General features: G+C 44.3%; 1 protein-coding gene across 1 annotated transcript in view; it reads left to right on the top strand.

Annotated features, from left to right (window-relative positions):
- Positions 1-14,017, top strand: part of GUSB (glucuronidase beta) — a 77,789-nt gene that overhangs the window by 59,124 nt on the left and 4,648 nt on the right. The window contains exons 9-10 of the mRNA XM_077296375.1: positions 3,416-3,500; positions 12,018-12,194. Coding sequence (XP_077152490.1) covers positions 3,416-3,500; positions 12,018-12,194 — 262 coding nt within the window. The remainder of the gene's footprint in view (positions 1-3,415; positions 3,501-12,017; positions 12,195-14,017) is intronic.

Raw genomic sequence — 14,017 nt, 5'->3', positions numbered from 1 at the left:
TTTTATTTTTGTGGTGCTCCAATACACAGAAAGGAAATAAACCTGTGTAATTGCAATACTTTTCTGTGAGAAACACTTAATTTTCTGGAGCAATTTCAAGAGTGCCAACACATTCGGCCATAACTGTATGAGATTACGTTACTTGCAGTTACGTGCTGACTAGTCAGATCAGGCTTCTCTCAATAGAAAAGAGCAGCATGTGTCTATTTGGTACGTGACCGCAAGAAGGAAAATTGCATGTGACCACTGATTTACACGGGGTAAACAGGGGAATCGTGACAGTGTCACAAATTGGCAGTCTTTATTTATATTAAGTGTCTGCAGACTTTGCTTCTTAGAACTTACAATCCCTTTTTAATATGCTTCAATCATTTGCTATAACTACAATTATTTCACTAGGTTCAAAGTAACAGCTCATTGTGATGAACTTCAATTCTCTATCTCATCATTGAGGACACAGTAGATCATGGATGTTTGAAGCTGCCTTTAGGAGGCTGACACTAGGCAAAAAGTTGACTCCTCCTCAGCAGGGTATAAGCACCAACTGGCACAAAGCTTTCCAGTTTTAGCTTTGTATCAGTAGGAGGCAGACACGGGTCTGGGTCACGGGTTTCTACCTTAGGGTTTTGTTAATTTTTATTATTGTTTTCCCTTTTTTCTTTCAGATTGAGCTTGTGACTATGGAAAACAGAGTGTAACCGCTCACTCTGTCTTCCCACCTTTATAGACTTAGAGAACAGTGTGACCTGATCCACATAATACCCTGTTTGGTCTACGCGGCAGGACCCTACCCCCAACATATCAAGTGTGTTTTGGGGCAGCCAGACGGACAGTCCTTGCCATCTATTCCCAGCTTGATCGTCCACCATAACGAGATGACGCAGGGGGAAGACCAGACCGATTCACAGTGAGTCTCCTCCCATAGCTCCTGAAGGCTGTTATTCATTTTGTGAAGGAGTCGAGACTGCATCCAGACCAGGTACTTTCGTTTTCCATGTGGTCGCCGGCAGTGGGGGCTCCTGACAGTCATCAGACTAGTTCCCTGTGCACAGGATTGGGCTTGACTAAGACCCCCCACCTTCCCCATCCAATGGCTCTGTCCCTAACATGGGGCTCATCGTTCTTTTAGTCGATGTGGGAGTTGCATTTTATTTCTCCATCCATGGTGCAGCTCCCCACTCCTGGGTCAGTTCGCCAGCTGGGCTGCATCTATTACAGTCTGTAGCTGACCTAACCAAGGTTTCCCAGATCTTGGTCGCGGTCCTTGTCCGTCTGCCTAAACCATCCACCGCCTCTGGTACTTCCAAGAGCTCCCCGGATCAGATCGGCACCATGTACCTATTTGCTCCAACATGGCAGATCGCATATAAGATCCATGAAACGGGTGAATTCCAGCTCCTTTGGATCTCCCTCACCTTCCACATCCTCCAAGATTTTTTCCGTCTCATGTTCCTCCTCTCCTGATACCTAGGCAATCATTGAGTCCGACCTTTGCTCTGAGTCAGACTTGGACCTCGATTCTGACCAGGCTTCCAAGGTTCAAGACATGATAGACAGTCTGATAGTAACCGTGGATCAGACTCTCAATATTGAAAAAGAGGTCCTATTGCACACGAAGCTGACAGTATCCTTCAAGAAACACCCTTGCAGGTTTTCTCCAACCATAAGGAGTTTGTCAAGATATTCTCCAAGGAGTGGGAGCATCCGGAAATACTGTTTCAAAGGAGTCATGGATATTTTGTATTCCTTTCCCTCCAACCTACTCAAAACTTGGGCCGAGTCCCCTGTTGTGGGCCCTCCATTATCTTGGTTGTCCTCCAACACGATTCTCCCTCTTCCTGATGGCACTTCTCTCAAGTACCCTACCGACAGACATATCAAATCTCTAGCCAAGTCTGCATTTGAGGCCACGGGTGACACACTCTGCCCTACCTTCGCTTCCACCTGGGTCTACAAATCTGTCGCCGCCTGGGCAAAGCTCCTTCGTCTGGGTATCCTTTCAGGTGCCCTATCCCATGATCCTCCTGATCTCTCAGATCATATTGCTCATGTGGGAAAATATCTTCTTTCTGCATCTATAGACGCTGCTGGTTGATTGACGCTGGATTCCAACAACATTGTGGCCATGCACAGAGTCCTGTGGCTCAAGGCTTGGAATGCAGACGCAGCCTCTAACAAATTCCTCACCAGCTTTCCCTTCCAGGGCCTCCTGCCTGTTCAGAATCAGACTGGATCAGATCATTACCGATGTTCCCGGCAGAAAGAGCATCTCTCTTCCGCAGCCGAGACCCAAGTGCCCTCCTTGCAGGAAGCGCACAATACAATTTTGCTCCTTCCTCCGGGACATCCAACCGTCGGGACCGGTTGCCTTCTCAGGAGAAGAGTAAGAGACCCTCGTTTAAGCCAGCCCCTTTCTAGCAGCCATGAGGTTGACAAAACAAGCCCTTCCGATCCAGATGAAATAGATTTTCTTCCGCATGACGGGTGGTCCTCACCTGGGAACTCTCCTAGGGTGGGTGGCCATCTTTTAGTCTGGGACTTGTTGCTTTCTGTAGTCAATGATGCCTGGGTCAGAGAGGTCTTCAGCAAAGGTTAGGAAAAAACATTTAATCTCTCCCACTTTATCATTTTTTTTTTCTAGTCCCGTCCCTCAAGGAATCCCTTCCTGATTCCCATTTTTTTTTTGTTCGTTTTTTTTCAAGCCATCTCCCCCTTCAGACAGGCATCATCATTCCCATTCCTCTTCCGGACCGCTTATCGGGTTTCTGTTTAAACCTTTTTGTGGTTCCAAAGAAGGACAGTTCTGTTTGTCCTATCCTCAACCTCAAACTCCTGAAAAAGCGAGTTTGCCTTTGACATTTCAGAATGGAGTCCCTCCGTTCAGTGATAGCCTCCATGGAACCCGCTATGTTCCTCTGTTCAGTGGACATCCAGGACACCTACCTTCCCATCCAGATCTGTGCACCTCCTCAATAATTCCTCCATTTTGCTGTTCAAGATTTACCTACAAATTACGTCCACCCCCCAGTGTTTCCACGAAGGTCATGGCACCTCTTACCTCCCAGAGGGATTCTAGTTAACCTCTACCTGGACTACCTTCTCATCAAAACCGTATCCTATCTGGACTGCTGCAAGACACGCTCTCTCGTCAGGGCTGCTAATCAACAGAGCTAAGTCCTCTCTGATCCCAACCCAATGCCTAGTTTTCCTGGGAATGCTGTTGGACATTGCATACAACAGAGTCTTTATTCGAAGGAAAAAGTTGTGTCAGCCTCCTAGTAGCAGCAGCATACACCCATGGTCTCCTTTGTATCCCAATGAAGACTCCGAGAAACAGATTTTACGATAAGTACTAACTTCGTTAATATCACCAAGCTTATATTTTGATAAATAATTATTTTTTTTACTTCCACAGGACAATCATCGCTCACACTAAGGATTTGGACAGCACTAGACCAGTAACTTATGTCAGCAATGCAAACTTTGAGAGGGACCAAGGAGTAAGTTGTTTAAACTTTTTTTTTTAAACTCGTTTATTAAACATAAAAGAAACCACAACAAGGTGCACATGATATTGTAACCAAACTAATACACAAGTATAATTCCAGTCATCTTAATACGCAACTTGTTATACAGCTTCGTTCATAGAAATGTTAGGACATTACAGTACACCCAAGGAACCTATAATAAAACTTTGAGCTTTTAAAAACCCATCATCTTGCTGCCAAAAGGAAAAACAGAAACCAAAATCCACTGTAACGAACATATATTTTAAATATTGAAAAGAGGCGGTGACCAATGAAAATTCTGTCATTTAATGTAGGAAAGCTAGGCTATCCATCACGTGACGACATGGTGAGGTACGATGAGTTCCATATATCCCAGATCTTATCAAATTTTCCCATGCAACCCCTATTCTGGTATAGTGTGCGTTCGAAAGGTATTACTGAGTTCACCAGATCGACCCATGCTCTGAGTGACGGATTATTGTTCCCCATCCATCTTAAAGCTATTATTTTCCTCGCTAAAAAAAGTGTTTCTCTCAGAAAAATTTGTACATGGTGCCCCCATATCTCATCATCTAGTACTCCGAATAAACATGTTAATGGATCTAAAGGGACAGAAATATGCACTAGAGAGGATAGTAAGGATATCACCTCACTCCAAAAGGATTGAATGATTGGACAGCCCCAGATCATGTGTAGAAAATCCGCCTCCTCTGTATGGCATCTCAAACATTCCGAAGAGCCACTCCTACCCATTTTAAATAGCCGCGACGGGGTTAGATAAGCTTGATGTATTATATATAGCTGGATCATTCTATTGTTAGCCGAGGGGGATACCTTGGATGGGGACTCTAAAATTATTTCCCAGTCCTCATCCTGAAGATCTGGAATTAAAAGCTTCCATTTCCCTTTAACCGGCAATACCTCAGAATCCGCACCCACAGACAACAGATGTGTATATAGCGTGGATATGAGACCTCGGGGCCCCTGTGATTTGAGGATCCCTATTAACGGAAGGGATGATATTATTGACATAGAACCCATTCTGCGTATATATGATTGTAACGCTGATCTAAGTTGCAAATAACGAAAGAATTGGGATCTTGGAATATCACATTTAACTCGTAGCTGTTCAAAAGACATCAACACACCCTGTTCATATAAATTATTAATGGAAGCAATCCCATGCGAGATCCAAAATTGGGTGGATGGGTGATCTAACAGCTCCCGGAGACACTCATTATTCCATAATGGCATTTCGGCTATAATATTTTCAAAGTGAACGACTTTTTTCCCCTGACGCCAGACCGATCTTGCCAGGCGAAGGAGTGGTAACAATTTAGGGGTATTGGGTTTGTCTATTTCCAAAAAACCCAGTAAACACTCCGTTTTTGCAGCATGGGCCAGATGACTTTCCGAATTTGGAAGATGACCCCCAGGCATCCACGCACTCAGAGCTCTTAATTGTCCGGCTAAGTAATACAGAAAAAAATTTGGTAACGCTACACCCCCCATCTGTTTGGATCTATGCAGAGTAGATAGCTTAAGTTTAGGTCTAGATTTCCCCCACACAAGAGATGATATCAAGGAATTTAGGTTTGAAAAAAAGGATCTGGGGACAGGAACTGCACTGTGCTGAAGGGAATAGTTGAGCTTCGGAAGTAGTATCATCTTAATCAGATTTATACGGCCAGAGACAGACAATGGCAGTTTCTCCCACACCGTAAATTTATATTTAACTAGATCTAATAATGGCAGAATATTAAGTTGTAAATCAAGTTTGCTACATCTAGGTATATTTATTCCTAAATATTTAAAGTGGGACACTACTGGTAATGGTGATAGCTCCTCAAGGTGATCAGCCGGAGCATGGGAGAGGGACATCAAGGAGGACTTATCCCAATTTATATATAATCCAGAGTACCCACTAAATTTATTTATGATGGAAATCACCTGTGGCAGTGTCTCTTCTACATCATCCATAAATACTACCATGTCATCTGCATAAAGGCCAACAGTCTCTACACGGTTAGCTATCTCAATACCTTTAATAGACGGGGTAGATCTCATACGTGCCGCTAGTGCTTCGATAGCAAGGGCAAAAAGGGCCGGCGAAAGGGGGCAACCCTGCCGGGTCCCTCTCATTAGGGGGAAAGCATCTGACTGGGAATTATTGATTATTATCCGGGCTTTAGGTTTCATATATATTGCACTGATCCATTTTTGAAATTTGGGGCCGAAACTATATTTCTGCAGACATGCATTTAAAAAGGACCATTCAAGGGAATCAAACGCCTTGGTCGCGTCCAGCGAGGCCAGAGCCCATCTGTTTTCCAATTTTAATGAGCTACATTGTGTTACCGACTGGACCCTCCTAATATTAATAGATGTATTTTTACCAGGCATAAATCCGGTCTGGTCTGGGTGTATTATATCTAATATTACTGTATTCAATCTAGTGGCTAGTATTTTAGTAAAAATTTTATAGTCAACGTTTACCAGTGATATAGGGCGGTATGATCCACATTGCAGGGGGTCCTTACCTTCCTTTTTTAAAACTATAATATTTGCATCATAAAAAGAATCTGGCAAAGAACCTCCTCCCCTCCAAATTCCCTGGAACACCTTCAAAAGACTTGGTGCCAGGTGATCTCGATATTGCCTATATAGTTCTATGGGAAACCCGTCGGGGCCTGGTGCCTTCCCAGAGGCCATGTCCGCTATAGCAGTGTTAATTTCCTCCAAGGTAAAATCTGCGTCTAAAAAAGCTTGTTGTGCAGAGCTCAACACAGGAAATTCAATATCTGACAAGTAACCCAGACAGTCCAACGTATTAAGGTCCCCTTGAGAACGGTATAGCTTTTTATAATATTCCTGAAAGCATTGAAGTATGTCACTCGTGGAGGTCACTATTATACCATCTGATTTCCGGATTTTAAGTATAGTATTTGATGTATTGTGTTGTCGTACCATGAAGGCTAATAGTTTACTTGATTGATTCCCCAGTTCAAAGTAAGTTTGTCGAGTGAAAAAAAGTTTACGTTTGGATTTAGTATCAACATATTGTGCATGCAATCTGTGGGATAACAACCACTCTGCCCTGTTCACACTGGTCTGATTAGCGATATAGGCTTTTTCTGAGTCCCTCAGTCGTTTTTCCATCTCATCATCTTCACGAGAAGTTTTCCGTTTAATGTAGGAGATTGAAGACGTCAGGCAACCTCTCATGAACGCTTTAAGAGCGTCCCAAAATATATTTATATTTTGTGGCTCTGGATCGGATGTTATGAAACAGTCTAGTTGGTCTAGAATTCTATCATTGGGGCCAATCAGTTTTAACCAGAATGGATTTAGTTTCCAAACCCTCTCCTGTCTCCTCCGACCAAAGTTAAGTTTAAGGATTACTGGGCTGTGGTCTGAAATACCTCTATTCCCATGTTGTACCTCCTCCACCCAAATTGCCAGATTGCTGGAGCCAAAGATATAATCCAGGCGAGATAAAGTGCGCCGGACCGACGAATGACAGGTGTACTCTTTTTTTATCTGGGTATTGTATCCTCCATAAATCCAACCACCCACTGCCCTCCATGAATGTAGATAAACGAGATCGGCCGAGAGTCACCTCCGGAGCCCCATCTTCAAGTCTGAGTCTGTCAAGGCCCTCATCCATAACCAGATTAAAATCGCCCATGCACACAATATGTGCATCTGGGTAGTTTAAAGTAAAACCCAGTGCCTTTTTTATGTTGGACATATTAGCAGGGGGGGGATTATATATACAAATAATAACATATTCCTTCAAATCAATCCATGCGTGTACAAAAATAAAACGCCCTTCAGTGTCTCTCCGTATCTCTCCGACTTCCCATTTAATATCTTTATGGATTAACAACGAGACCCCTCTAGAGTAGCTCGTATGAAATGTGTGAACAGACCACTGTACCCACGGTTTCTGGACATAACGGGCCGAATCCCTTGTCAAGTGTGTTTCAACCAGAGTGACCACATGTGGGTGATAGCGTTTTATCTGGGAAAATACTTTAACTCTTTTTCGTGGTGATCCCAGGCCTCTCACATTCCAGGTCAACCATGTAAGATTAGATGCCATACTCTCTTAGTCGCATACTATAAACATTGTTACACCAACATATTCCTGATATACAGTGGAGAAACACATCATTTTGGCAGCAATTTTTTGTAGAACAAGCTTGAACAAAACTATAAGATAGAAACAGTGTATAAAAAAACCAAACAGTGTAGGAGTGAAGTCCCATACTCCTATAGACAAGAAAAAACGGGGATATCCTCACTGAAATCAGCGTCCGATATTGTTGATAAATTCGACGCCTTCCTTGGAAGCTCCATTTCGTGATCAATAGCACAAATATTTTAGAATTATTTTGCATTGGCCGCACCGTGGGTTCGCAGCCATTCAACCGCCTCTTCTGGGTCAGTAAAAAACACAGAGGTACCCTCATAGACCACTCTCAATCTAGTAGGGTATATCATGGAATATATGACATTGCGATCTCTGAGTTGTTTCTTTATATCGATAAAACGTGCCCTTTGTTTCTGAAGCTCCACCGAAAAATCCGGGAAGATTGAAATGGTAGCATTGTGAAATTTAATAGGGCTTTTCTGCCTTGCTAGACGCAGGATAGCGTCTCTATCTTTACCGTTGAGAAGGCGCGCCAAGAGAGGCCTCGGGGGGGCTCCGGGGGGAAGAGGTCTTGTGGGAACCCTGTGGGCTCTCTCCACGGAGAAAGTTGAGGAGAATTCACCCCCCAAGGAGGATTTTAGCCAGTCTTCCAAAAATTCTTCAGGGTGCTGGCCCTCAGAACGTTCTGGTAGACCAACAATCCGGATGTTATTTCGTCGTAGTCTATTTTCCAGATCATCTGCTTTCTGTTTCCAAGCATTAATGGAGCCAGCCACCTTTGTCAATTTAGCCTCCATGGGGGGAATAACATCCTCCACCTGAGAAACTCTTGTTTCCACCTCCGTAATGCGACCTCCCATACTTTGCATATCATGTCTCAGACGGCCCACCTCAGTATGCACGTCCTCTATCTTTTCTGTAAGAGTAGATCTGGTCAAGGAGATAGCTTGCATTAATTGTTCAGAGGCTCGTTTAAGATTTAATTCTTCCTGTACCCCCTCCTCATTACTATCTGATGGACGGCCCTTACGTGGCGCTAGTGAGGAACTGTTCCTAAGGTTCCGACCACCATCAGGGGGATCCTCTCTGGCATATTTTTTCAATTTGTCGGCGGTTGCCGAACCCTTTGAATGCTGCATGACTCTTTGAGGTGGAAGGCAATATGGTGGTTGTGAGGGGTCACGAGACAGGCAGGATGCCCCTAATCACAATGGGTCAGGTTATATGCAGCAGTGTCTAATCAGTTGAAATAAGTAAACTTAGTGCACCAGGGGGGAGGAGAAGGGTCGCAGCCCACGGAGACAGCAGCAAGGAGGGGTGCCAAACCCTCCAAATCTATAGCGCCGACAGAGGGAGATGTCTTCAGACTGGGGGGAAGACCGGGGCCAATATTTCAGGGCACACACCGATAATCCCCACTATAATTAATGAATGCCAGTAACGGTCACCTCCCCTGAAGCGCTGCCCGGATAATGCTTAGTGCAGCAACTCCTCCTGTCTGAGTGCGCACCTGCAGAATGTCTGCCGCCTCTCTCCAGTACCGCCGATCCACTCCTCCAATCTCCAGTGCCGTCGGATTATGCTGCAGAGCCGCCTAGGTACGCTGAAGTCCCAGCGGTACTGTTAAAAGTTGCGCCGCTCTGTGATCTCCTGGGCGCGCGCTCACAAAGATGGCCGCCGCCTCGTGTGTCCCGCTGCACTCACAGGTTCCCTCGGGTCCCAAGCCGTCCTCCAGCCTTGGAAGACCACCCACTGCAACCGCTCACCTCCCGGTGCCTCAGGAGAACCGTAGGTGGTGATTATTCCACTTTTAAAGAGGTTAATGTGCCCGGATAATAGCAGGATATTAGGAGCTCCAGCCAAGTGCGTCTGCTCGCTCCAGCTACATAGCCACGCCCCCCAAGTTGTTTAAACTTAATCACAATTTACAGCATTTACAGTGGTGATGACGAGATTAAAAGCAAAAAATCAGATATATTGTATGGATAAAAATACTGGGATACCCTACAAATTAAAGGGAACCAGGTTTTTCCCATATGATGTATGGTCACCACCTTTAGGGCCTTTTTTACTGCATACTGGAATGCTGTAAAAAAAAAAAAAAAAAAATCCCCGGCTCCTCCTCGCTTTGTGCAATTGCCGTCCTACTTCTCCAATTCTTGTGGGTGACGCGTCCTATGTCATCCACAGTGTCCTCTGTAGCTCTCCTGCACAGGCGCACTACTATCTGCCCTGCCGAGCAAGGTATTTTATTTCGCATGTACCCGGAAAGGACAAAGATGAATCAGTAGTTAAGCCGGCGCATGCACACTACAGTACTTTACTCTGCCCTCTGCAGGCCACATAGAAATGCACCTGCGATGGAGGACACTGAGTGGATGATGTAGGATGCATCATCCACATGGACCAGGGAAGGAGGATGGGGCAGTTGCGAGAAGAAATCAACTCGACAAACTCATTGGACTGCCCCGTCTGTAAGTATTTTATTAGGATCTGCAGACTGGATTGGAAGCTTTTTTACAGCATTCTGGTGTGCTGCAAAACAATTAAAACCCGTAGTGGAAAAACCTGTGACCCTTTCCCTTTAAACCTACAGGCTCATTTAGGACATCCCATTCTAAATTCGTAGTTTTTAAAGGGAGTCTTTCTGCAGGTTTTTGCTATGTAATCTGATAGGATGAGATAGGGGCAGAGACAATGATTTCATCAATATGTCACTTACTAGGCTGTGTGCTGTTGTTTCAATACAACACGTTTTATCAGCAGAACATTATCACTGCTTGTAATATATCTGGTTTGTCTCCTAGACGAACCATGCCCCCAGCAGTAATTAGCAGCTTTCTGTGCACATTGTATAGTGACAGTAAGCTGATAATCAGGGGTGTGGAAAGGTCAACTTTCTGAGCTCTGCTTCATCTAAAAACACTGATTGTGTCACAACTACAGCACCCAGTAAACAAAGTGATACATCATTAGAATCAGGGTTTCTTTTCCTACATTTTGCTGCTCTCATATAAGGTAGCAAAATCCTGGTGACAGATTTTATTTGATATGGATCTGGTCCTCTCTTTGCAGGTAGTATGCCTTCCCCTCTTCTGGGAAGGCTATCTACTACATTTGTGTGTTTTGGAAATTTTAAAACAGCATTTGTGAGGTCAGACACTGATGTTAGATGAGAGGTCCTGGTACACAATCTCTGTTCTAGTTCTTCCCCAAGGTGTACAATGCAGTAGAGGTCAGGGCTCTGTGCGGGCGACTCAAGGTCTTCTACACCAAAGTTTCCCAACCATTTCTTTATGGACCTTGTTTGTGCACTGGAGCACAGTTATGCTGCAACAGAAAAGGGCCTTCCCCCAACCTGTTCCTTGAAAGTTAGAAGTATGCAATTGTCCAAAATGTTCTGGCATGCTGAAGCATTGAGATTTCCTTTTACTGGAACTAAAGGGCCTAGGCCAATCCATGGAAAACAACCCTCCACCATACGTTACACTTGCCACACTACAGTCGGACAGGTAATGGTCTCCTTGTATTTGCCATACCAAGACTCATTCACCAGACTGCCAGACAGAGCACTCCGCTAAAGAGAACACATTTCCACTTCTCCAGAGTCCAGTAGTGATACTCTTTCCACCACTGCATGTGATGCTTGGCATTGTGCTTGGTGATGTAAGGCTTGTGTGCAGCTGCTTGAAGCCCAAGCACTGTTCTCCTCAGGACTCGATGATATTTGGGAGGGAAGAAGTTTCAGGAACTGACGTGTTACAACAGTGGCGTTTCTTACGGTACCCTGCTCAAATTCAGTGCGCTTATTAGAACGAGCTAATCTTTCACAAATATCTGTAAACTGGTTTAATGTTAATTGTATAATCAGTTTGTTGTTTTCGTTATTATTTCCCCGTATATTCATTCCCTCCACAAATTTCCCAATTTTTTTATGTTGCCCCATTCTCACCTTTCCTTTTCTTATTATAATATAAATCAATAAAAATATTTGAAAACAAATACGGTAGCTGTAACAGCAGACTGCATGGCTAGGGGGCTGTATTGTATACTCCTGCATCAATGGGGCTGAATGATAAACCTGCATTTAATGATCGAGGTGTGTTCCAGTACTTTTGTCCATGTAGTGTGCATTTGTAACAGTGGGCAGTCTGAAATGTCATTAGTTTATTTTCTATTTGTCCACAGCCCAGATACAGTATGTGAGTTATCCACATTTTATCACAATGGTCCCCTGAAATGCCAGAATAATGACCAGGAAAATCCAAATGTATTTTATAGAATTTCTGCCCGATGTTTCACCACAGTGCAAAATAACATGATGTTTTTGTTGTACATTTATATGTGTCTAGGCTCCATATGTGGATGTGATCTGTGTCAATAGCTATTTCTCCTGGTACCATGACCCTGGTCATTTGGAAGTAATTCAGCTCCAGCTAAACAACCAATTTGACAGCTGGTATGACAAATACCAGAAACCTATCATACAGACCGAATATGGCGCAGATACTATACCAGGCTTCCATAGTGTAAGTATCTTATTACTTCCAAGGGATGGCTCAGAAAGCTGTCCCTGTCCACACCACTGATGCACACTGGGGAAAATAAGTATTTGTTAAATAAATACATTGAAAAAACATGTGAGGTCCCCTCTATTTTTGATAACAAGCGCAGGTAAAGGAGACCGCTGGGGTTTAGTATTCTCACGCTTGGAAGGTCATCCCCAGCCTAAAAATAGCAGCAGCCCCCGCAAAGGCGCATCCATTAGTTCATCAACTTTGGCTCTTTGCCTGGCTCTTCCCGCCTGCCCTGGTGCGTTGGCAAGTGGGGTAGTTAATGTCAGCTGTTTAATGTCTGCTGACATCAAGCCAAGGGGTTAGTAATGTAGAGGCATCTATAAGACACCCCCATTACTAAGGGTACCGTCACATTAAGCGACGCTGCAGCGATAGCGACAACGATGCCGATCGCTGCAGCGTCGCTGTTTGATCGCTGGAGAGCTGTCACACAGACCGCTCTCCAGCGACCAACGATGCCGAGGTCCCCGGGTAACCAGGGTACACATCGGGTTGCTAAGCGCAGGGCCGCGCTTAGTAACCCGATGTTTACCCTGGTTACCAGCGTAAAAGTAAAAAAAACAAACAGTACATACTCACCTGCGCGTCTCCCAGCGTCTGCTTCCTGACACTGACTGAGCTCCGGCCCTAACAGCACAGCGGTGACGTCACCGCTGTGCTTTCACTTTCACTTTAGAGCCGGATCTCAGTCAGAGCAGGAAGCAGACGCTGGAGGACGCGCAGGTGAGCATGTACTGTTTGTTTTTTTTACTTTTACGCTGGTAACCAGGGTAAACATCGGGTTACTAAGCGCGGCCCTGCGCTTAGTAACCCGATGTTTACCCTGGTTACCAGTGTAAAACATCGCTGGTATCGTTGCTTTTGGTGTCAAACACAACGATACACGGCGATCGGACGACCAAATAAAGTTCTGGACTTTATTCAGCGACCAGCGACATCACAGCAGGATCCTGATCGCTGCTGCGTGTCAAACTAAACGATATCGCTAGCGATGACGCTGCAACGTCACGGATCGCTAGCGATATCGTTTAGTGTGACGGTACCTTAACCCCATAGTGAAAAGCAATAAATACACACACAGAGAAGTCCTGGGAGGGTGAGCACGATCCCTGATCTTCTGGACTGGCCAGCAACACTTGCCACTTTCAGGTAATGGATGTTTCATGGTCGGCCTATTTGGGCACAGTTGCTGGTGACTACGTGGCATGTTATTTATTAATACATTAGATATTGTGGTGTATTAATTGCCAGACAGCTTCCATTAAGAGAATTGTGATTTTGTTGCTATATACCAATCATTGTATTAACTCCTGCATTTTGATTATTGTTCTTTACAGGAACAATTCATAGACATCTATATTCCTCTAGTGCTATATTGTAGTTGCTTGGCCTGTGTTATATTGATTTTTTTTTCAGGGATTTTTGGGCTGATATTATTATTCCCACTCTGGTACTCATGAATTTTTTTTCTGTGTCTCTCCCTCCACATTTGGAGGTTTTTAGCCCTGTCTTTTTTTTATTCATCTACTTTTTATTTTAATTGTTCATTAATAAAAAATTGACTTTTATTCTACTTTTGTTGGAATCTCTTCTTGTCTGGTGGCAACTATGCCACTAATAGACATTTTTTGATGTATATTATCTGAAGTGTCTAACAGCTATTTATTTTGCAGACATATTGGTATTATCACTATGCACAGGTGGTGGCTGGAGAATACTCTCATCAGCATCACCTGCTCTCGCTGATGGCAGCAAGAGCAGGTGACACTGATGAC

Source organism: Ranitomeya variabilis, chromosome 3, assembly GCF_051348905.1.
Source record: "Ranitomeya variabilis isolate aRanVar5 chromosome 3, aRanVar5.hap1, whole genome shotgun sequence".
Lineage (NCBI taxonomy): Eukaryota > Metazoa > Chordata > Amphibia > Anura > Dendrobatidae > Ranitomeya > Ranitomeya variabilis.
Note: the sequence above shows the minus strand (reverse complement) of the source record. Positions and strands in the feature narration are given on the sequence as shown.